Here is a 24808-nt window from a genome sequence, read left to right on the forward strand (position 1 = left end):
GCCACCACAGTTTCTTAACACCTGTGGAAGTGGCAGGCAGGCATCTCCTGACCAGAGGCCTGTCCTAAGGTGCTGTGGCAAAGCAGCCTCTCTTACTTCACTGAATGCCTAGCCTCAAATGCTGATAACTCCTGTGGGATGCCAGCAGGAGCTGAAGTGATGGAGCACAGTGCAAACTGTGGCCTGCAAAGATTAAGCCAAGTGTGGGTTTTAGTAAATTCCACAGCTGGCGATTCTTGCTAAGGGCTTTACTGTGAGCGAGTGGCACTATTCTGCTGAAGTGGAGAAGGAGAGAAAAGGGTGGGGTTCTGCTGCTGAAAGTGCAAACATTTGCAGAGAAATGAAGAGTTCTCTTGGCTTTGTCTGCAAGTGTGCCGGCTTCCCCTCAAGTGAAGATGGCTGCTAGTGGATGAGTCTCCTGAGATACCTATGCTGAAGCCTCCAGCTCACCACTGCCCTGAAAACCCTTCACTGGCACAGAGGAAGGAAGCATATCCTCTCCTACAGCAATGCTCAACATTTTTCAGTGGCAATGTTGTTGTTTCATGAGCTGGCAAAACAAAAAAAGGATCTGAATTAAAAAGTCCTAATGGCAGGGAAAACGTGATGGTGAGAGGCTGGTCTGCCTTGCTTGCAGGTATTGCTGAGAGAACTTTTCCATGTTCTCCCCTAAGGTTAAACAGTAAAATGAAAAACTGTAAAGTAGGGGTAGGAAAGCTGCCAAAAAGGGGAGGTGTTGAGAAGGAGGAAAGAAAGCTTCACCATTTTATAGACGCAGAGCCTGAAATAAAACTCAGAGCTTTCAATCAGCTGAGGCCCAAGTGTGGGACAAAGATCTGATGTGAGAGACATAATCACAGAATCAACCAGGTTGGAAAAGACCTCAGAGATCCTCAAGTCCAACCTATTACCTAACACCACCTGACGACTATACCATGGCTCCAAGTGCCACATCCAATCTTTTTTTGAACACCTCCAGGGATGGTGCCTCTACCACCTCCCTGGGCAGCCCATTCCACTAGCCAATTACTCTTCCTGTGAAGAACTTTTTCCTCACCTCAAGCCTAAACTTCCCCTGGCACAGCTTGAGAACGTGTCCTCTTGTTCTGCCACTGGTTGCCTGGAGAAGAGACCAACCCTCACCTGTCTACAACACAGTTAAATCAGGGAAGGAGATTTTAATGGCTACGATGGGCTCTCTTTTTGCAGAAATAAGTTGACTTGCTTTTCACTCGGCCTCCTCTTGACAATAAATAGTTTACTTGGCTTGTTTGTCATAGGAAGGACAGAGTTGGTCACCAGTGCACAGTGGAAAGGGCACTCACCTACCTCCAGAAAGAACCTTGACACTGTGTGCTGCCTGAAAAGCCACTGCCCAGTCATGAGCAAAAGCTGTGCTATTGCTCCAGGTTTGAGTGAGGCCTCAGCCCCTCACACCAAAGGAGAACAGTTTCAGTGAATGCGTGGCCTGACCGCCAGACAGACATAGCAAAATTACCTCCAGGTGTGATTGTGTGTAGGAGCGGAGCTGCCCAGGAGCGGGCTCGCGGTCCCAGCGCTTCCCAGCGTGCCGGGGTTCAGCCGAGCCGAGCGGGCTCGCCTCTTCTTCTTCTCTTGCTCCTTGCGCTTCCCAGGCTTTGCTTTCTTCTTCTTCCCTGACGCCTTCAAGGGCTGCTCCTTGTAGGTCTGGGATTTGTTTGTCTCCTGAGTTAGGTATCTGCCCTCATCTTCGCTGCCAAAGCGGACAGGGTAGTTCTTTGTGTTGGTGGCAGGCTTGGGGTTAGGCGACACCTCCGACGTGGCGCGGATTTCTGCAGTGTTGACGCCTTCGATTAAATTCTGAAGGAATATTCTTCTCCGTAAATCTTGGATGGACTTGCCTTTGTCGTGCAATAGCTGGTGCTCTGAGACAGCTCGTTTGCTAAAGACAGGGAAAAGAGGAAGGGGGGGAAAGAAAAAGCAAACAACATTTTAGATTTGGTTATTGCCAAGCAGTTGGCAGAGGTCCTCTCTGCCCTGGCAGTGGCAGCCACAGTGACTGTGGAGCAGCTCTCCAGCTTGGAGACATCCAGCTAAAGTCAGGCTGCTGGAGCAAGTCTTGCTTCTCAGCATAGCTGCTCCCCACAGAGAAGGGAAAGACCTAAGCGGGTAATAATTCCAAGCTGACTGACTGCACACCACTGGACCTGGAGCTGGATTAGTCACTGCTCCGTTCTAGGAAAGCATTACGGCTCTTAATATATCACCCTTCAGGCAGGGAAAGCAGGAAGGCGGTTGTCAGAGATAGGAAAACTGAGAGGGTCAGGTGATGGAGCACCGCAGTCAAGCAGGAGGGAATAAGCAGGGCCGAAGCCGGAAGCAGTGTTTATACAGCGTCATTCTAATAATTTTCTTCTGCTCGGTCATGTACTTCAGAAACGTAAATAAACACAACAAAAAGTACATCTCCTTGCTAAATTTAAACGAGGGCAACTGCAGGAGTGTAATGGAAAACCCTGCCAATTCATGTGTCTGAAACATAGGCACTTCAGTCCCTGATGAGCTATCCAGAGAGGCAGCCTGAGCATCAGCGGAGAGGAGCCTCAGCCACCCCTGAGGATTTTACTGCTTGGCCACTTGTGTCTAATTATGGCTTTCCATAACTTCCTAGTATTCCTTTAAGTGTGAGCTGCTGCTGCCAAATGGCTTGTCTGCTGTGCTCTCTGAGCTCTGCACTAGCCCTCTGCACTGATCTCCTTCAAGAGCACGCTGGTTTGTCTGACTGGGATGTCTCCAGTCCTTGGGTTTGTTTCTGTTGCTTTGCCAGAGTTCCCGACCTTCGGGTTCAGTGACCTCTGTCTCATTTTCGAGGAACCAGGAGGTGGTTGGCTGGCTCTCTTTCACAGAGCTTGTGCTGCCAAAGAAGGTATGGAAGAAGATAAGAGTGGCACCTGGATAATAAGGAACCCTGAGGAAACTCCTGCTTTTTCCTTGATGTGGGATGGATTCAGAGCTGCACTAGGAACCACAACAAGAGTAAAAGCTGGGACTTTAGCTATGTTCCCATGAACACTGTCATCCAGTTTACCCTTCCAATGCCCTGCTTCACTGTGCAGAGACTGGCTATGTATCCCCTCGTCTCACATCGGGGTACTGCATGGGACTGTGTTCTCATTGGCCAAAGAAAATTAATTCAGTGCCTTGCCTGCCACTTGGGCAGTTAGCTGGATGCAGAGGTGGTTTCTGCATCTGGGTGAAGTGGGAGAGGGCATAACTCCAAGTGAATATTCCTTCCACCTCAGCCCTAGTTGTCCTGCTGTGCTACCAGGTTTCAAAGTGTGGAGGACAAAGGTAGCACGCTAAATGGTTGGGGGTGTTGTGCAACTCATTTTTCTCAGTTCCTTCAGCCAAGCTCTCTAAATTATTGCAAGAAAGACATGGATGTGCTGGAAGGTGTCCAGAGAAGGGCCATGAGGATGAGCAAAGGGCTGGAGCTCCTCTCCTATGAGGACAGACTGAAAGAGTTGGGGTTATTCAGTCTGGAGAAGAGAAGGCTCCCAGGAAACCTTCCAGTATCTGAAGGGGGCCTACAAGAAAGCTGGGGAGGGACTCTTAGGGTGTCAGGTAATGATAGGACTAGGGGGAATGGAGCAAAACTAGAAATGGGTAGATTCAGATTGGGTGTTAGGAAGGTGGTGAGACACCAGAACAGGTTGCCCAGGGAGGTGGTGGAAGCCTCACCCCTGGAGATTTTAAGTCCAGGCTGGATGTGGCTGTGAGCAACCTGATGTAGTGTGAGGTGTCCCTGCCCATGGCAGGGGATTGGAACTGGATGATCCTTGAGGTTCCTTCCAACCCTAACAATTCTATGATTCTATGATTCTATGATTTGATCAGCCCTGGAGCTATTTGAAATGGGCAGCTTTAAGCAGCACTGGTTTCAGAGCATTGCCTTCATGTCTGTCATTATAGAGTGACACTTTTGAAGTATGGGCTTCAAGCAATGGCTTCAAGTGATGCCACAGCTCTGCTACTCAGTGTAAAATTCAAACAGCAGCTTTTCTGCACACCACAATGACACTGAAAGATGACTGTTGTTTTTGCATGAAGTCAGACAGTGGTGACAGTTGCTCCCCATCATCTCTAGATATACTCAGGTTTGTGAGTTCACATTTGCCCAAACATTGGCTGTGCTCTAAGCGTCCCCAGATCAGGTTTGGGTTACTTCAGGCTTTGGGGCAAGTATTTTATGCCCTTCAACTCAATGGCCCTAAGCAAAAATGCAGTGTGATAATATGATCTGAACCCACATTGTTTCTTTCTCTTCAGTGCAGCTGTGGTGTAAGCTCAAGATCCGCTCAGGGGAATGTTTTTTGACCAGTGCACTCCTTGAAGCTCTCCAAGAGCCATCTCTAACATCCTTCACACTAAGGTCACTCTGATTTGCAAGTACACCAATAAAGCTAGCACCTTGAGCTCCTCTGAGTGGACATGCTTCTGTGCTGCTTGTCAAGCTCTCCACAGTGGCTCATGTTACATTCCTAGCTTTGGTAATCTCTTTTCCCAGGATGTCTGCATGGGAAATGCAGTTTCCCTTTCACTCTTCTAGTTTATGAAAAGCATACAAAATCTCAGTGCTTTACTGAGTCTAAAATGTGATGACCAAAGCTTTCCTACTGCCCCTTGTAAACTACCAAGGATAATTGCTTTTATCACAGACAACCTAGAGCTGCCTTAATCCTGTAATGTGCATTTGGTCACTTTAGCCACCATGACAAAAATCTTGAATCTCTGAAGCCTGTTATTGAAGTTCTCTTGATTGAGAAGCTATTCCATGTGACAGAGCTGAAACCTAAAGATTTGGTTCCAGCAGGCACAAGGCAGTCCAGGAACAGCCTAAGATCTGCATCTGGAGTGAGGATGCGTTGCCCAGCTGGTGCCAGGGCTGACGTGTGAGGGATTCCTGTGCCAAGGAGGGTGGCTTGCTGTTTAAATGTCTGTCTGATATTTAGCATCAGGTCTGGCCCCAGAGAACATTCTGCTGTTCCAGATGATTGTATAACATTACGTAGTATTACATTTCACATGACTCCGATTACTCAGCTGGGCTGGGGGATGACATGTTGCCTACCAGCTTCCTTTGTGTGCTTTGCATCAGAAATCCCCTTAAAAACTAAGAAGATGTGTTAGATGCATATCTCTCTGACCTTCTGCCACAGTTATTCAAACAACTTCCGTGTTTGTAAATCGGGGAAACACTTGCTCAAGAAGGCTGATGTAAGAAGAGTGGAGATATCAACAGTATCTCACCCACACACACCGAGCAGGAAGGCAATGGAAACCGGCCTGATTGCATTCACATGTTGGCTAAGGGATGAGGCTGTTAGGGTTAAGATGACCCACTAGAGGTCCCTTCCATCCTGCAGTAAGTGCACCTCTCGTTCAAGGGAAAGGAGCCTGTGCCCAAACCAAGTGCAGTGAGGGCTAAGCTTACATGTGGTAGGCACTTCTGAGAGAAGGATGTTGCTGGTGTTTGTGTGTGACCAGAGAGTCCAAACTAATTGCTGTATGCAAGCACACTATGCATCTGTGAGACTCACTGTCTCATCATGGGCAAAATAGTAGAAACTCTTAACTTGGGCTATCATGACTTCATGTCCCTCCAGATAAGCTGTTCTCTTCAAGCACATTCTTTCTTAATCTTTTACCCTAGATATCTAGCGTCACTGAGAGGCAGCATTCTTCAAGTGACAACTCTCTGTTGGAGGCAATTCTCTGACTTAACTGTTGTTATCCTTGACTGTTCACACTGGGTCTCCCCAGAAGTTCAGCAAAATAACTGTAAAGGACTCAGTCAACTCTCTGCATGTAGTCTTCAAGACTGAGTGCCCTTGCCACTAGCTGCAAAGGGAGTGAAAGCTGCTCAACCTATCTCAGAGTTAGGAAAAATATTTTGAACAGATCTGGGGACATGATGCTGCAGCGTCTGGGCAAGCTGATAAAAATATCCAGCTGGACTTTGAGGCATTACTGGGTTTCTCAGAGGTTCTTTAGCAGCTAAAGTGTTTCTGTAACAAATAATGAGCCTGGCAGTCTTTTCTTGGGACAATTTGCTTTTGCTCTCCCTGGGAGATTTCCCTCACTACAGTCTGTAGAACCATGCCTCTGTCATTCTGATTGTTTTTGCATGGCTATAATAATGTGCTTCAGTATTTTCATCCGTTGCTGGTTTAAGCCTTTGACTGAAAAAAAAAAAATCCCTAGGCTTAAGTGAGTTATTAACCATTAACTCTAGGAATGGTTTGTGGTGGTATTAAAACAAGACACATGTTTGAGTGTGGTGTCTGTGTTTGTGCTGTACCCACAAACAAAACTACATGAATGCCACTAACTGACAACTGACTGGTTTCTTGTGTGTGTTTTACACTCCATAGCAAAGAGGGAGCTGAGAAATACATTCTCAATGTTTAGTTTCCCCTTCCCTGCCACCTCCTGTCAGGATGAAATAGAGATGTTAGGAAGACCTCTAATCCTGACCTGTAAAAACAAGTGTTAGAGCAACACTAACTTCAAAAAGGGAGAGAGAGCATTTTGTAGCAAACCTATCTTTAAAAAAGAAAAAAAAAAAGAAAAAGAAAAAAAAAAAAGAAGCAAACAAAAAACCCCAACTAGATTTGCCTTAGATCCAGTTCAGAGATTCCTAGCCAAGAAAATAAAAGCAGTTTACTCTACCTATATATATATATGTGTGTGTGTGTTTTTGTGTGTATATATATTTTTTTTTCTGAAATTGAAGTTTGGTCCCTCTATATCCAAAGAGAAGAAAATGGTCTCAAATGAAAGAAACAGCTCAGCAGCAGTTTGCAGCAGTACAAAAGAGATTAGCATTAATGGAGTGGGTAGAATGCACCGCAGCATTATCAGCAATAACGTGTTCTACACGAATTGCTCTAGGAGATTTGTAATAGCTGTCTGCCTGCTGCCAAAATTTAGGTGTGTCTGAAGTCACTTCACCTGGGGGATTTTTTTTGGTTGCCTAAGTGGCAGAGGAAGTGATATTGGGAGATCTTGTCCTTATGTATGTATCAAAACGTTTACAAGGAAAGGCATCTGAAATGGTTTGCTGTGATTGGATTTTCCAACCTGACTTGCTTATGGACTTAGTAACAATAGAGCCCTCCACAGTATGACTGAGGTGTTTCTTCCTTAGAAAATCTGATGCAAGTCCAGTGGAAGCCAGTGAGTTAGGTGTGTGAGACAGCTGCTCCTACATCAGCCCAGTGGCTCCTCTTCTGCACTTTGCGTAGGGGTATTAATATAAACCGTGCTGATTATTTTGGAAGAAGCAAAAAGGTCACTTCCTGAACAGACTCTCTTAAGTTACATTATCATTTATCAAAAAAACCATGCTTCTGCCACCAAGCCAGATATTAGAATCCCCTTTTTCTTTTCTTTTTCTGAAATGGCAGATATCCAATGAAATTGTCCGGTCCTTCATTTTCATGACAGCCTTGCTACTGAGTGTCACCCTTATCAATCCTGGCTCCATGCCAGGGCCAAAGGAGTGTATGTTATCTAGCGTGCTCTATAGCCGACCGATAAAATGGGATGCCCCCTCCCAGTGCATGGAAAGGTGCAGGGGCAACAGCAAATGCTGAACGAGCACACAGATGCACAGCTGCTACCCTCAGAAGACTGAGAGATCCTCAGCTTTAACATCTTCCCAACAGTTATGAGGTCAACCAGTTGCTGAGTTCCCTTGCCCCAGACGCCCTCTGCCTAGTGCTTAGACCCCACTAGTGAGCACCTGGGGCAGGTAACCTGGATCCGCTCGGCTTGCAAGAGCCGCGCCGGGAGCGCTACTGAAAGCTGCAGACCTTCCCGGGATGCTCCCATTGGGGGGCCTGGTCACCTCCCTTCCCGCTGACATCGTCACCAAAGCGACTTAAAACCCCCAAAAAACCAACCAACCAAACCAAAACCACAAACAAGCAACGATAATTAAAAACAAACAAACAAATAAGTTGAAAGAAAGAAAGAAAGAAAGAAAGAAAGAAAGAAAGAAAGAAAGAAAGAAAGAAAGAAAGAAAGAAAGAAAGAAAGAAAGAAAGAAAGAAAGAAAGAAAGAAAGAAAGAAAGAAAGAAAGAAAGAAAGAAAGAAAGAAAGAAAGAAAGAAAGAAAGAAAGAAAGAAAGAAAGAAAGAAAGAAAGAAAGAAAGAAAGAAAGAAAGAAAGAAAGAAAGAAAGAAAGAAAGAAAGAAAGAAAGAAAGAAAGAAAGAAAGAAAGAAAGAAAGAAAGAAAGAATAAAAAAAAAGAGGCACTCACAGTCTGCGGCTGATCCCCTCTACTGATCTGCCGTAAGAGGGCACGGAATAGCTCAGCAGAAACACTGCAAAACTCCACTGCTGGAAGAGTTTAGTGAACATTGTATCCTCCGGGGCTTAGAACCTGCAAGGAAAGGGAGATCAGTCCCGCGGGACACATGCGCCAGCGCCGTCCTCAAGCAGTCTCCGCTTTCAGCTCTCCCAGCTCCCAGGCTATGAAGGAAAAACAAACTTTCTGAGCTCTCGGCAGCGGCTCACTTCTTCCAAACTTCGCTCCGTCTCTCTCTCTCTCTTCCTTGCTGTCTGTCTCTCCCTCTTTCCCTCCCTCCTTCCCACCCTCCCTCCCTCCCTCTCTCTCTCCCTCTCTGTCTCTCGGTGCCCGGAGGCCAGTTCTCTCTCAGTATGAGCTGAAAAGCCATCTAGCTCCTATTTGAACCGGATTAGAGAGCGCGTCGGTTTGTCTCCCTGAGCCCTGCTCAGTTCTAGTCGGCTAAGCCTCTGTCTCCGGGCTCTATGTCACAGGAGAAGCCTTCTGTGCAGACCGGGAAAAATTCCCGAAAGTCATCTCAGCTACCCTCTGCTCTCTAAATACAGAGAGATTCAGGCGAGGGGAGGGAGGATGTCTCTATACATCTATCTCTAAATATACCTCTGCAATACAAAAAAAAAAAAAAAAAAAAAAAAAAAAAAAAAAAAAAAGTCAAGTTCACGTCCTGTGCTTCCGGAAAGTTGGTTCCACAGCTGTGACAAGGAAAGGGAACTCAGCAGAGAGCGCTGCCAGGCTGGAGAGCCCGAGATGGCTCAGGAGAGCGGTAGCCCGTGGAGGCTGAGGGGCTGGGAAGCACGCTTGGCTCCGCAGGTTGGACTGGGCTGGAGCCTGCCATGTTCACACGCCCTGAAGCAGCCTTCTGGGAGAGCTGCGGGAGGACGGAGAGGTTTGCAAAGAGGTGGCGCCCTAGGAACATGTGCGGAGAGAGCCAGAGCCCGGCCGGGATACCCACAGCCAGAGAGGAGACTGGAGATCAGCGCTTCCCAGCATCGGCGTCAAAAAGGAGCGAAGCAAAGGGAAACACTCGGCAGCGCTCAGCAGACCCTAACGACTCCGGCCAAGCTCTTCGCATCTTCTGCAGCCGAGCTCTTCTCGCTCTCTCCCGCTCCACCTCTCCCTTTTTGTTCTTACCCCTCTAGGTCAGCGCAGCCCCTGCCGTGCCAAGGGCGATCACCCCATCAATGGGAGCACTTTTCAGATCGAGCCCAAAAGCCCAGCCTGGGAGCGTTGCCGCCTTTCCTTTCACCCACCTACCGTTGTTCGTCGCAGCTGCCCTATTAATTGGAGGGTTGATTCCTAATGATGTTAATTGTAGGCTAGTAACGGGGGGGCAAAGGGGGAGCTAAGGGGGAGGGCTGGGGGCAGGACTCGCAGTCTATGATCAGAGGCGCACCCGGCCAAAAAAGTAAATTAGTGGAAAGTTTTCTCCTCCTCTCCCTCTTTCGCCTTCCACTTCGCCCTGCGTCCTCCTGACCAGAGCCTTGAACGTCTCCGTGTCAGGTTGCACTGCCGGGCAGCGGAGGCAGTGCCCGGAGCGGCAGGAGCGCGGCTGGTCCCCCCCAAACCATACGCCCCGCCGGCAACCCCGCACCCTCCTAACGGAGGTACCAGATTTTTTTCCATCACGGGAAAACACTTATGTAAAAACCAAAGGTAACACAATCCGCCGCTTATACAGCCTGCTTGCGCAACAAACCTGCCCCCGGCTGTTAAGAAGGGAGAAAGCCTGGGGGAGTTTGGTGCACCTCTTACCCCACCCCGCCGGCTCTTCGCGAAGCAGACACTTTGCAAGCCAATCTCTTGTTTAGTGCCAGAGGATGGGCTCTCCCGCACGCTGTGGCCCTGCCCAGGCGAGCAGAACTGAAGACCTGGGGGACGCCGTCTGTAGCATCCCGGGACCCCTCCTCAACCCCTCCGCGACCGCTCACCCTTCTCAGGGCTCCGCTCCGCGTCGCGCTGGAGCCTCCCCGAATAGATCCTCTGTCCCCGGGTACAGAGGGGTCGCTGGTTTCTGCCCCTGACAGCCTGGTTTACAGCTAATTCTTTCCCAACACCCTCACAAGCCGCAACAAAACACTGAGGTGTGCCGGCTGGTTCCTCCTTCTCATCCTCTCCTCCTCTGTAGAAAGTTTAGGTGCAAAGCAAAACCCGTTTTCTACCTGCAGGTTATTTTACGTTACATGACACTTGCTGCCACAATTTAAAAGCCCAGCTCCTCAGCCAAATTTCATACCACACAGGCAAATAGAAAACGAAAACATAAGGGCTGAAATAGAAATCATGCTGAAAACATTAAACCGTTTATGCTGTAAATAAATACCCTGAACACCTGGTAGGCTATAAACTAAAATGTGTAGCTAATAGGGTTCTTTGATTTACATTGCCCTTTTGACCAATTAAAAATAATTGTGAGATCCCCTGAAAATAGCCCCCACACACTCACAGGTCTATTGCTCATGTTAAAGGTAAAACGTCCATCAAATATTTTTAGAATTTCCTTTCCCCCAGAAATAAAAAAATTAAAAAACCCCAAAAACTCAACAACACACACAACCAAAAAACCCAAACCCAAACAAAAAAAACCCCAATGCCCCAATCCTTACAGACTCAGGAAAAATAAATAGCCTTTATAAACTTGGAGTACTGAAGTTTCTTCACAATTTATTACTTCACCTTTTCCTTGAGTTACAGCCCTCTGTGCCTCTCAGAGATCAGTCTGGCCAACAGTGGTTGATCTTCTCAGCAATTGCTTCCAAAACTATGTTCTATCCTTGAGAAGAAAAGAAGGGAAGGAAAAAAAAAAAGGAAAAAAAAAGGGAAAGAAAAAAAGTGAAATAAAATTTTAAAAGTAATACTTTTTTCAAAGGAAATCAAACCCTAGGAGTTTTTATTCTGCCTGCAACAGATTAGTGCTAAATAGAGGGTGTTAAAAGCAGGTGCTTTCCTCCCTTGCTGCTCTTTTTATAATGAAGAACAGAATTTCTCCTAATATATATAGTGAGGGAGACCCTTCTCTATTGCTTTTATTGAAAAGACCAAACTTGTGACATCACTAACCACCTTCCTATGGCTGAGTTTGCTTCATCCCTGCCTCAGTGGGCTTGGAAAAGAGGAAAAAAAAAAAAAAAAAAAAAAAAAAAGGTACAACCCTACCATGGCTTTGCTAACATATCAGGAATTGAGCAGTGCCAAACCCCTTTAGGAGACTTACTATCATACCAGGATACCGTGCACTTCCCACCCCCACCCCACCCCTCCGGCCCCCGGAAGACCGTTTGTCATCTCCAGCAACCGAAGCAGCACTTTTTTCTCATGCCACCTACACAAATGCTTAACCCGTGAGCCAGCTCCTCCTGGTACCTAGCCTCACCGCAAGCCTAAGCCCTCCTCCTTGCAGGACGGGGTGAAAAATCCCCTCTACCGGCGTGTAACGTCCCCACCCCTCCGGTCCCCCGCCCTTTCCCTGCAGGATGGAGCCTGGCCGGCGGGATGCTCAACCCGGGAAGCGGCTCCCGGGAGGGACCCACCGCTACCTGTAGCATCTCACCCCGCCGGCCCCAGCCTCTCCTCCCTGCCAACCCCCTGTGTCCCCTGAGCTCGGAGAGGGGAGAAAGGGGAAGCGCGGGGGGTGAGAGTCTGAGGCTCGACGAGAGACAGGACCAGGGAGCGATGCTTTTGCAGCGGCCGTGGCGCGATTCCTGTCCCCACACCTGTGCCAAAGCATCGGTCCGCCGACAGGGCATTCCCTGTGAGGCAAAACCCTGTGTCTGCCTTGCTAGTCAAGCCCTCCTTATCATTTTAGGTTTTGTGCCTAGCCTTTCTCCTCTCTTCCCGCCTCAAAAACAATGAGACTTTGGAGGGATGCCGTGCTTGGCTTCTGCCTCTTTTTTCCATATGTATAAACAGGCATAAATCAGCTTCCCTATGAGGAAGCTGACCTGGGAGCTTGGCTAGGAAGATAAGTCCCTACTCCAGGTTTGGCACGTAATTCCCGAGCGAGGGATAGGGCCAGGGGCTGCGAGCGGGTGGGTGACCGGGCTCTCCTCAAATGCCGCTCAGGAGCGAAACCCTCGTGTGAAACAAACGTTGGACGGGTCCAGCCAGTTGGGCAGGAGGTGTCATCGCAGCCTCAGAGAGACAGAGGGGAGTCATGACTAACCCCCTCCCGGTGCTCAGAGACAGGCTAAACCCTCGGCTCTGCAAACTTCCCATTCCTTCACCTTTGTGAAGTCCCGCCTCCACCTCCTCCCTCTTGTTTTATTCACAGTAAAACGTTTTCGTCATTTCCCCTCCAAGAGTTCTATAACCTCAGTTGCACTCGTTCAAGGCTTCGGTTCAGACCGAGAGTTTAACCTCCCTAGTCTTCACAGGGTGTTCAGCAAAAATAACCAACCCCAACACAGGCGTCCCGACTGCTTGGGAGCTTGTCGGGGAAGGGAAGGGAGCGGCAGAGCAGCGAGTGCTGGACTCGTCCTGTGAGGACCCGAAATCCCCTGGGACGTGCACAGCCTCTCAGATCTCGGCAGGTTCAAAGCCAGGGAGCGCAGCTCTCTGCAGGCGAGGTGCGAAGTCCCAGAGGTTGCTGTTTGTTTTGTTTTTACCAAAGCTCCCAGGGTGGTCTTGAGGGCCAGGCTGTTCTGCAGCTAGAGGCAAACGCGATTGCTTGCAGACTGAGGCAGGCGTTCTAGCACATACTGGTTTCTGCCCGCAACCTAGCCCTGCTGTGCTCTGCGGTCCCTTGCCCTCATTGCCATCCTCCCTTCTTGACTCTCCCGCGGCTTTCAGGGATGGGAAGCTCTTTAGCACACCGCTGACGTGGGTGTCATCTTCCAACTGGGTGGACAGATAGCTTGGGGAGAAGGAGCAAACCGTCGGGGTTTTCTTTGCTTCCCCACCAGTGAGACCCAGACGTTTCGTGGCGCTCCCATCTGCACACAATCAGCTCCTCTATTAAACAATGATAGAGCGGCGGAGCAGCGCTGCCTCTCCCACCCGGGGCTCCCCCTGCTCGGCTATTGACACAATGCGGGCTTTATTTACACAATGTGCAGTTCATTTAATACGCTCGGGAGAGGCGGGCGGGGGGAAACCCAGCAAAGCTGTGCGGAACTGAAGAGAGGTTTTGCCAAGTCTTCCGTCTGGTTCCTAGAATCCAGTAGACACCGGAGGGAACAATTTTCAAATTGGAGGGCAAAGAGGCAGCTCTGAGTTCAGAGCGGAGCGGCGCGGGGCCGGCGGAGCGGGGCCGGCGAGTCCCAGGGAGCTGTGAGCTGTCCATGGTGGTGCCGGGACCGGCTTCCCGCTCCGCCCCGCCCGCCCCGGCCCCGCCGCCAGCCACTTTGCGTCCGGGCGCCCCCCGCCGCTGGCCCCCGGCGCGGCGCTGCCGCTCGGCTCCGGCTTGAACCCTAACCTGCAAAGAGGTGACTTGAAAGAGACAAGCAGCTCTCTCAAACACCTGTGGAAGGGAGACTTGCAAACGTACCCCCTCCAAATACTCATGGCAGTGGGAAGTGGTGGAGTCATCAACCCTGGACGTGTTCAAAAATGTACAGATGTGGCACTTCAGGAAATGGTTTAGTGGCCATAGGTTGACAGTTGGGCTTGGCGATCCTAGAGGTCTTTTCTAACCTTAGTGATGCCGTGATTCTGTTCTTCAGCCATGCCAGTGTTTTTGTTCAGTGCTGTGAAACTTTAAGCTGCCTCTACCTAGATCTGGTGTTCAGCTTTAACTATCTCATGACAAAATTTGGGCTGATTTATTTTGTTCCTTTGTGGTTTTTTTTCCTTTCTTTTTTTATTTTTTTTTTCTCTTTCTCTTTGAATATCTGTTAAAGACCAACAGGAACAAATGTGTCTGGTCTATTTAACTTACACAAAACTGTTACCAAGCTGGGCTGGCTGGAGAACAAGAATTCAGTTTAAAGAGGGAGGACTGGGGGTAGAAAGAAACTTTGCAATTTGTTTTTGTGTTATGTTGGAAAAAAAAAATCCATCCCTTTAGACATTTTTCTGAGAGGAGATGGAGTAACCTCCTGCCTTGGAATAGCTTAGTGGATAGTGGATAGTTTGAGATATAGAACACCAGAGTTCAAGTCCTTTACTTCTCTTATTCAGTGCCCTAGTCCATGGACTGTTGGCTTCTCTCAGTTCTATCCCAGGCCTAAAATCCTTTCCAATGACATTTGTGATAAATTAGTATTTTCCAGTGGTCAAAAAATGAATGTTAAGAAAAAAAAATCCCATCTGAGGGTTTTGCTGAGAAGTTTGGGATTTTTTTTTTTTTTTTTTTTTTTGGTTAAGCAAGGAGAAGACCAGACTGGCATTGTACAACAATTGCAATGGTATTCTAGGCAAAAGGAAGAAGTCTCCTCCTCTGGTGAGACACAGGGCTAACATAGTTAAGACATACTTTCTTTAGCTTTGGGTTTGGAGATTATCTTGGAAAAAGGAGGACTCTGTCCTTTCCCATGGCCACATGGTGCTCTGTGGTTAGGCTATGCTTTCCTTAGATACAGTTCAGTTAGATTTTTGCTATTTCTTTAGCAAATGGAACAGGAGAGAAAGTCGTGCTTGGGATCATATCTAGCCTCATTTGAATTTCCAGCTCAGAAGGCAGACTTCTTTCCACACTTGGCTGATGGAAATAACTTGTTTGTGTGAGGTCTTGCCCGTGAATCTGGATAGCAAGGTACTGTAATGTGCTCTGCTATGAGCACAGCCTTTGTTTCCTAGCATTTCTTTAATATGTATCCTTGGTTCATGCATTTTCTTTGCATTCATTTAATTATATTTTTGTAATATCTTATCTGCCTTCCAGGAAATTTGCTGCTTTGTGCTGTTTGTTTTAAAACACAGATGACTGAAACTGTTATGTGCATCCTCTGCTTTGACTCACATCTGCTCTGCACCTTCCTTTGCTCCTCTACAAGTAAAATGATCCTTCACTCTCTCTTTTCATACCACATCGATTATCCATTTCCATATTTCTACTTCCCAGTGGAACAAATTGCATCTTTAAACTTTTCCCAGAAGCCATGGGATCTGGTCCAGCTCTCGCTGAAGCCAAGCTGATTCTCTTCATTCTGTTTATTCGGATGGTGGTCAGTATCTTACATGACCATCCCTTCTCTGGATTTTGAAGTGCTCTTTGATCTTGCAGTGTGGTTATATTTTCAGACGTGATGTCCCCTAGGATGTGAAGCCTAAACAGGAATAGTCAAAAGGGAGGGACCACCTGACTTGCCTTCAGGAGACCAAGCATAGTGAAGTGTTGCCCATGGCATGCTGCTTAATCAGCCTGCACAGCAAGACATGTGAGCAAGCACATTTTTAGAGGACCTTGTATTAGCCCTTGCAGGTCAGGGTTTTCAATGTACTAGTTAATCAAATATGAAATTCAATTAACCTGAAGGAATAAATAAGGCCCAACTATAAAAGTTATACTTTAGCTGCTGTTTGTTTATCCTAAGATGATCAAACTGTTTCCTATATCATTCTAATACCCCATCTTAGAAAACAGAAGCAATACTCCACGTGTTTGATCTGACCTGTTACTGGTGCTCTCTAAAAAGCCATCTTTTTGTTTCTTAGCAATATTGACTACATCATTTCTGCCAACTGCTTGAAGCCATTTCACGGGGAGATGGAAGTGCAAAGGTGTCAAAGAGTTGGTAAAGCAATACTTGGCTTTAGCAAGCTAAGATGTCAGAAGCCTGATTTTCTGCTAAAAATAAAAAAGTAGTTAGTTTTGGCTCTGAGCAGGACTGGACATTGACAGTCAGAGTTCCTGGGGTTTGCTGCCCTTGTCAGGCTTGCTCCATTCTCCCATCCCTGGAGACGCCTTGAGCTGGCAAATGAGGGAATGGCACATGTGAGAGTTTTCTGAGAGCAGTCCGTATGACTCAGGGGTGGCCTCTGTAGTCATAAGGCATGTGAAAACAAAGCAAGCTATACTTAGTGCAGCTCTAGGAAAGATCCCTAGGTTGCTGTGCTGGCAAGGACTGAGATCCAAGGTTGCAATACACTGCCTTGACCAAAGGAGGCTGCAGGCATCATTTCAACCTGTAAATCAGAACAGCAACCAGGGATTGGCTTCTGTTTTATCGGGAATACTTCAATTTCCTCAATTGCTTTGCAGACTACCAGGTTAGAAACAAAACCTTTAACTGGTTTTCCCATCTTTACCCTGTCACAGTATTGCACTTGCTGTCCAGCTGACTGTACCCTGTCAAATAATCCCTGCCCTTGCAGTATGACAAGCATGCCCTAAGTGGCCAAAAGGTGCTTGCTTGATGTTGCTTTCTGGAAAGTGCTGAGCATGGCACTGTAACAAGCTTCTCACTTCCAGCTCTGAGTGCTGAATTAATTTTGAAGTTATGCATGCACAGAGACAGAACAGGCTCCTGGGCTTCTCACAAAGAGTTAAGTCATTCAGGGCATGTGGTTATTCAAGTCCTTTTCAGAGATCCTTTCAGACCCTAGTTATTGCATAAATTCCTTATATGTGCCCAGACCTGACAGAGCTCTTCCTCACTTTATTATTTCCCATCTTTGAAAGCACAGCACTGAGACTCCTACAAGAACCTTGTGCCAGAGCCAGTAGACCAGAAACATTGACATTAAAATTGAGAGATCCCATTTGGAAGAGCTTGCAGGACTCAGGGGAGAATGTTAGCCCTGATTAAATCTGTATGGGTTTTCATTAACAATCCATGAAGTCACAGACATGAAGAGGGAAAATTGTGCAACAGGTGGTGAAGCTTATCAGATAGTGGCTTATCACTAATTACCCCTGGGATGCCTTTAGCCTCTTTTCAGCAAATATCGCTCTTTTCGCAGCAGCAGGCCAAAAGGTGATGAGTGACAACAATGGACAGCACTGTCACAAAGGCAGGGTTTGTTAGACTCATCCTTTCTGGGGTGGCAGTCACTGTCAGACTACGCCAGGCTCCCTCAGCCACCCCTTTTGAGGGCACGTTCATAAACTCCTTCCATGAAACCAGCCAGCACAAAGGGCTGGGTCTGTGTGTGGGAGGGAAGGAGACGAGCTTGATTTCAGCAACTGTGGCTATCAGAACGCTGTGCAGACCATCTGCAGGCTGTGCAATCTGTCCTCCCTGAAGCTTTCAGAGCAGGTGGCTTTTAATCAGGGTCTCCAGGTGCTTGTTTATGAAACACTCTGTTTGGAGGGACACATGCGCGGTGCGGGGAGGAGCGCGGGATCTGCGCAGTCCTCTGGAATCTTGTACTCGTTAGTAAGTAGTGATGATGGGCTTGTCAGCACCTATAGAAAAGCCAATTTGTACTAAATTATTTAAACCCTACTCAAACAATGATGATCTTATTTAAGCTGCAGGTGCTCAGCTTCAGGCCCAGGCTTGTGTGAGCTGTTTACTTGTTAGTTCTCCAAATGCATTTGCTGAAAAATAAAAAACACAAACCAAACCAAAACATAAAAAAATAAAACCCCAAACCCACCCCTTGCATGTAAAAATGCACAGACCAACTTCTGTGTTAAATCTCAGGGCCTTTTTCCATAAATGCACAGATGCTGACATAAGGCAACCTTGTCAAGCTTTGCCAAGCACCAGGGCCTCCAAGATCCCAGGCATTCTCTACGGAGCCTTTGCACAAGATATAGCATCCACAGGCTGCAGGTGAGCATTAGGGCTCTGCTTAACAATCTGGTTTAAGCATGAGTTGCAACAGGGACAGAAACCCAAGAAGCAGGGAGAGGACAAACAGAATAGCAACAAACCCAAATGCATCTCAGTTAGCTTTGTGTCGGCCCAGCCTGCTTTCTGTGAGGTGGTAACTGCGAGACATGGGGGCAGAAGGAAAGCTTCAGGTGGAATTTAGAGGTGTGTGAAGAAGTGGCTGAATGGTTCTGTGATTCTGTGTTAGGGAGGCCTCATACTGTGGGTCTTCATCCATAGTTAAGCTTAGCAAGCACATAATCATAAAGGGAGGGTTCAACAACAGCACAGTGTAAAGCCCAAAGAAAGGGAAGGGGGGAAAAGAGATGATGTGGACGAGGTTCTTCATGGCCAATCAAAAAGAAGTGCCCAGTGCAACGTGGAATTTAAACAGGGAGCTGAACAGCTTATGAGGATGTGGACAGGGGAGGAGCTTTAGGAAACTCATATCACTTAGCCAAGAGAGAGAGGCTGGAAACTTATCTGATAGCTGCATTAGTCTAAAGAAGAGGCTAGAAGTCAAACTAGAGAGAGAGAGTTGAGGCAGCTCTTTAATAGTATTAGTGTGAAGGATTCTAGGAGTGGGGTTTGATGTTGCAAAAGGCAGGCCTTCTCCTTTGAGGTGAGAAAGAAAATGGGAACGTCATCCAGCATAGTTTGCTTAAAGATAGGAAGAACAACAGCATGTTTAAAACAGTCCTGTGGCTTTGTCTGTCTTGTTTCATCCCATTAGTGTAGGGCAGGAATATTCTGCCAAATGCAAAGTCCAGAGGTATGTAATTTTGCTTGTAAGCTGTAATTCTTACAATGAGCTTCAGTCAGCTTCAGCTGGGTTACAACACAGCATATTTCAGTCTTCCTGTTCCGACCTTTTGTCCTTGGTATGACAAGTATGTCTTTGCTCTCCTTTTCTAACCCCTCAAGTCCATCACTGTCCTGTGTGGATGGATGTCTCACTTCTGTAACAAGCTTGTCTCCTACAGCTGGTTTATCCCCAGTTCCCCAAGCTTTCTGTTCTGTCTTTGTGTTTGTGTCCAGTTTAATGATGCCACTCTGCTCTCATAGCTGCTTTAGAAACATCTTCAGTTTTTACATTACCTCCTTCAGTAATTTGTATGGATGATGCTGAGTCTTTCAGGTTGCTCCAAAGAAGCAAACTAAGCTGGCCACTTTACTGACCTAAACTCCCTGCCCAACCTATCCTCTCTACTGAACGGTTCCCTAAGAATATTGCCCAGGGGGCACAGCTGAAGTTTTTTTTCTTCTGCATTTCTGTCATTATTTTCAGAGTCCTGCTGGAAGCACTTTATAAATTACATAATGACATCTTGAAGTCCACCTACAAAGTTTCATGAAAACACTGCTGTGTGGAGCAGTCCTGGAGGGTTTTTCCAGTTGCTTTTGCAGAAGTTCCATTCTGAGTTTCATTATGTTAGGACAAGGCTTGTGAATACAGCTCTTGGCTGTAAAACACAGGCACAGGCTTTGGAACAAACTGTATTAATTTTTATTGATTCATGTAATCTTGTTTATTTTGCTTCATTTGTCATGCTGTTATGGCTTTGATTCTTTTTATGCCATCACATAACAGACAAACTCCATCCTTCAGTCATATGGAAAAGGCAAGGGGTTGCTGTTTACTGAAGCAAGCAGTAGCAGTGGAGCTGCTCTTCATAGAATGGTCCAAGCTGAAAGGGACTTCCAAAGCTCATCCAGTCTGACCTACCTGCAGTCAGCAGGGACATCCCCAACTAGATCAGGTTGCCCAGGGCCTCATCAAGCCTCACCTTGAATATCTCCAGGGAAGAAGCCTCAACCACCTCCCTGGGTAACTTGTTCCAGTGATCCACCACCCCCATAGTGAAGAACTTCTTCCTGACATCCAACCTAAATTTGCTCTTCTCCAGTCTGAAGCCATTGACCCTCATCCTGTCACTGCAGGCCTTTGCAAACAGTCTCTCTCCATCCTTCCTGTAGCCCCCTTCAGGTACTGGCAGGCTGCTATTAGGTCTCCCTGGAGCCTCCCCTTCTCCAGGCTGAATACCCCCAGCTCCCTCAGCCTGTTCTTGTAGCAGAGGTGCTCCAACCCCCTGATCATTTTTGTGGCCCTCCTCTAGACCCTCTCCATCATGTCCATGTCCTTCCTATATTGAGGGCTCCAGACCTTTACACAGTACTCACCAGAGCAAAGTGGTAGAATCATTTCTCTGAATAAATAATTAGATCCTATACTGTATGTGAAAGATGAGCAAACCCACCATGAATGTTGGTCCTTGCTTTACTTCACAAGTTGTCCATCTCTCTAAAAAGTGTACTACAGAGTAAAGAATGGACAGGATTATTCTAGCTCTGTGATTAGAAACAGATTTGCACAGCACCACTTTTGTTTTGAAGGGTTGAAATCTGTTTTTATTTATCATATAGAAAAGCTCACTTCTGTAATGGAGGCTGCTTTGAAAGATGAAGCTATGCATACTTCAATCAGGAATGAGAAATAATTTAATTATTTTACACAGAATTGTCAAAAAGTTGATTATTTAATCAAAATAAGCTGTTTGGTAATTCTAGGAAATGCGGCAAGAGTGACATGTAGAGCAAATGCTCAGCCAAAAAGAAAGAAGCCTGTTGAGATGGTTTCTTTGCTAATGAGAAGCAGGGCACATTTTCAGGCTCAGGAAGTTCATTTAGGTTGCAAGGAGGCAACAGTCTAGAGATGTATTGCTCAGTTTCCCTTGCCCCAGAAGCAATTACACATCATGGCAGAATAAGAGGATGAGAGGAAATGTCTGTACAGACCCCTGCCACCAGAAATCTTGCTTCTGATGAGAAGTGGTGAATCTGGAGGTGGAGAGTATTCTCTAAGCTTGCTGTGTGCCTACTCATTTGCAAAGTAATGTAAAGTGTTTGGAGATGTATCGCTGGAGCTGCTGACATAATTAATGACTTCATTAAGAGCATGAAAGGAGGCTCTTGTATTTCTCTGACATTAGCAAGCCAAGTTCATGTCCAGACTCTAATAACCAATAATAACCAAAGTCACTTTTGCTGATCTAGACTGTTGGTCCTCTTGCTGCAAAACAAAAAATCCGAAGGCCAAATATTATACTGGGCTGTGAGACTTCCCAGCATGTCAGGAGTGTGATGTGTTTCAAATATGAGCAGCTTCTGTGGATTATGGGCTGGCAGAAACCTCACCAGCATTGCACACAACAATATCCATGGGAAGGATGCTAACAGAGTAATGTGCTTGCAGAAGTTCAAAGGAAACCATTTTTAAAAGTCCCACTTATCCCTCCCAGTTTCCATGTAAGATCCTGCTTAGGCATTCTGCACTCCAGAAGCAATGCTGAGCCTAGAAAATGTGTGACAGTCCTGAGGAAACTGCAGTAGGATTTGTTAAGAATAAATTATGAACTTTTTATTTGGTTCAGTGCCCTTTTGGTTATGCCCTGACTGACTTTTCCTCTCCTAAGAGCTGGGCTAACATCCTGCATAAGTTGACATGAGTTTGGTTTCTTCATCTTGGTACCTAATGAATAATAAAGATACAGCTGCTATGAAATCCATACTTTGAGGCAGTCCAGAGAAGTGGAGCAGAAAGTGTGCTGAAAGCCAGGTTTGTATGCTAGACCTATGAGAAAACAAAGCACATAGGAAGCACAAATAGCCAAACTGACTTCACAGAGACTACCCAAGTGCCTAAGAAGTCAAGGAAAGGCTGCTGAGCTTTTCTGGTCCAGAACCAAGCACAACAGTGGCTAAAATACTAAGAGGGCTGGAAGATCTGTCAGGGTTGAGAAGCATTGCAGGGCTGCATGGAAAACTTGTAGTGCATAGAATCATAGAATTGTTAGGGTTGGAAGGGACCTCAAGGATCAGCCAGTTCCAACCCCCCTGCCATGGGCAGGGACACCTCACACTACAGCAGGTTGCCCAGAGCCGCATCCAGCCTGGCCTTAAAAACCTCCAGGGATGAGGCTTCCACCACCTCCCTGGGCAACCTGTTCCAGTCTCTCACCACCCTCATGGTGAAAAACTTCTTCCTAACATCCAATCTGAATCTACCCATTTCTAGTTTTGCTCTATTCCCCCCAGTCCTATCATTACCTGACACCCTCAAAAGTCCCTCCTCAGCTTTCTTGTAGCCCCCTTCAGATCCTGGAAGGCCACAATGAGGTCTTCTTGGAGCCTTCTCTTCTCCAGACTGAACAGCCCCAACTCTCTCAGTCTGTTTCCATAGCAGAGGAGCTCCAGCCTTCTGCTCATCCTCATGGCCCTTCTCTGGACACCTTCCAGCACCTCCATGTCTTTCCTATAATAGGAACTCCAGAACTGGACGCCTGCCTGGCCTCAGACAGCATCAGCCTGTTCCGTGATCGTGACAGTCACCACATGCCCTCCATCACTCTAGACTGTGTGTTTGGTAATTTTATAAAGAAGGCAACTCTTTGAGGATATTCAACTGTAAAATCAGGGACACAAAGCAGCCTGGGCACACGCCCAGCATGAAGCCTGCAAATAGCTCTTTCTAACAAGCATTCACATGTCAAAACCTGCACTTCTAGCCAGAGTAGGGAAGCTGGGGAACTGCAGAGACTGCAGGGAGAAATGACCCTCTACCATGTCTTGGGAAGGCTTTTGCTTGTTCAGTCAATCATATGTGGGACCTTCCTCTCTTTATCAGTGTGATAGTTTCAGGCTGTGCTTTGAAAATTTTCCACACATCTTGAACAGAAAGTGGTAGAATGTAAATAAATCACCATTGGATGTTAAAAGGGAAATAATGATAAGTTCTAAGCAATCCCATTGGATAGATAATAAAAATAAGACCAGTAAGGTAAACTAACTCACTCTTTTTGCTTCTTTGCTCTAGCAGATACCAACTTTTGCTTCTGCTGGCTTTTTGCTGACCTTGAATGTGTTCTTTTTGTGGCTAAGTATAACAAATAACTCTGCTCTTTTCTCTCCTTTACCATGCCTACACTGGGGGGAAGGAAGGGAGCAGGGAAGGGGAGGCTATTAGTAGCTCCCCTGGTTTTGTCCAGGGGGGGTTCTTCTGCTGTTTCTCAATTGTAAATATATGTAAATATTGTCTGTTTTGTACATATTCATTGCATTTAGTTTTAGATTGTAGTTTTGCTTCGTTTGGAAGCTTCATTTGCTTCCAACTGAGCTGTTCTGGCAATTTAATTTTGGGGGAAATTTTCAACCCACCACAACCATTTTGAGGATATTACACTGCAAAGGAAAGGAAAGGAAGAAGCTGTAGTTCTCTGGTCATGTGTGTTGTTTCATAGGTCCTTGTCCTGGTTTGAGTCAGAACAGAACAACCTTTGGTGACTTTACTTTTCAGCTCAGTCTCTTCTCAGTGGCTGCACTTTCTGCAATTAATGGCATAAAAAGATTTTATTTGCTGCAAGAGTGGTCAGGCATTGGAACAGGCTGCCCAGGGAGGTGGTGGAGTCACCATCCCTGGAGGTGTTCAAAAAGGTGTTGACCAGGCATATTGGGATGTGGTTTAGTGGTAACAGTGGTGTTGGGTGGATGGGTGGATTTGATGACCTTAGAGGTCTTTTCCAACCTTAGTGATTCTGATTCTGTGGTTTTCACAGAGAGAGTCTGCTTTGTCTAGTGATAAAGCTTGATGTTTATGGTTAGTACCTAGGACTGCTATGCAAGCCAAGGTCACTGCTGAATCATAGGTACCACAGTGGGGCTCAGAGTAAACAGCCACACCTGTGGGGAGGAGTGCACAGGACAGGTGACCCACAGGTAGTGCCTTCCATACACATCATATACAGTGTAAAGCTGAGGGATCATAGGAGCAAGACCTCTTCTTCAATGGCTCACATCTGAGAATGATCCTGTTCCTTCTGCTTTCAGTTCAATCCCAATCCATGATTTCCTGAGTCCAGTCCCAGAATCCAGCTACTGAATCCCATTCCCATCTGTCCCTGAGTCCTGTCAGGTATCTGCCACAGCACAAGTGGTGATGATGACTGTCTGCCATCAGGGGACTGGGTTCAGTCTTGGGGCTGTATGTAGTTCATTTTGTTGCTGTTCTTTTCACACAAGCAGTTTTAGATTCCTTCTCCAGTGTGTGAGTCTGGCTCTCTCCTTCCCTCGCCCTGTCTCTTTGGGAAGGGGTTAAGCAGAGAAGGCCTGCCACCCGTTGGGTGGCCAGCCCTGAAGGGCTCAGAAAGGCCAAGAATAACCATATTAGGTCAGAATCAAGGTGCAGCTTGCCCATTGGATTGCCTGTGGCAGGGGCCAGCAGCAGGCACACAGGCTAATATAAAATGAATCATCCCAATTAAATCCTCCTGCCTCTCAGTAATCCCTGATTTAGAGAGCGACTGCCGGCTGCTCTCCACCATCCTTTTGAGCAGCCACCAGCAGGCTGACTTTTACTAAACTTCCTGAGCCTTACTAAAGCCTTTTCTGACCTTGGTTACAGTGCTGGCCTCCACAACATCCTGTGGTAGGCTTCCACAGCTAAATTATTATGTTGTGCGAAGAAGCACTTCCTTTTGTTTGTTTTTAATGTGGAGGGAACTTAATTCTCCATAGTTTTTTTATGTTATGAGAAATAGGGAATAGTTATTTTCTGCTCCTCTTCTCTTTGCCATTCATCATTTTGTAGATCCCATTCTATTTCTACTGTGTCATCTCTTTTTTTATTCCAGCAAGGAACTTGTAGCCCATTTCTCTTCTCTTGCCTTAATTTATTTTTCTCAGAACTGTCATCTTCTGTGTCTTT

The 24808-nt window shown here is 46.7% G+C and overlaps 1 protein-coding gene across 1 annotated transcript; it reads right to left on the bottom strand.

Moving 5' to 3' along the window:
- Positions 1 to 1494: 1494 nt before the first annotated feature.
- PTHLH (parathyroid hormone like hormone) lies at positions 1495 to 8406 on the bottom strand. Its single transcript, XM_054399864.1, has 2 exons — positions 8306 to 8406; positions 1495 to 1921 (listed from the first exon to the last, which is right to left on the bottom strand). The coding sequence occupies exons 1-2, from the start codon at positions 8404 to 8406 to the stop codon at positions 1495 to 1497; spliced, it is 528 nt and encodes a 175-aa protein (XP_054255839.1).
- Between the last annotated feature and the right edge of the window lie 16402 nt (positions 8407 to 24808).

This window comes from Indicator indicator, chromosome 3, assembly GCF_027791375.1.
Source record: "Indicator indicator isolate 239-I01 chromosome 3, UM_Iind_1.1, whole genome shotgun sequence".
Lineage (NCBI taxonomy): Eukaryota > Metazoa > Chordata > Aves > Piciformes > Indicatoridae > Indicator > Indicator indicator.

Bases quoted from the DNA above. Each gene is read 5' to 3' on its own strand.
- PTHLH (XM_054399864.1), bottom strand. From the start codon at position 8,406: ATGTTCACTAAACTCTTCCAGCAGTGGAGTTTTGCAGTGTTTCTGCTG. The intron at 1,922-8,305 runs GTGAGTGCCTCT...CCCTGTCTTTAG, and splicing joins GAGGGGATCAGCCGCAGACT to CAAACGAGCTGTCTCAGAGC.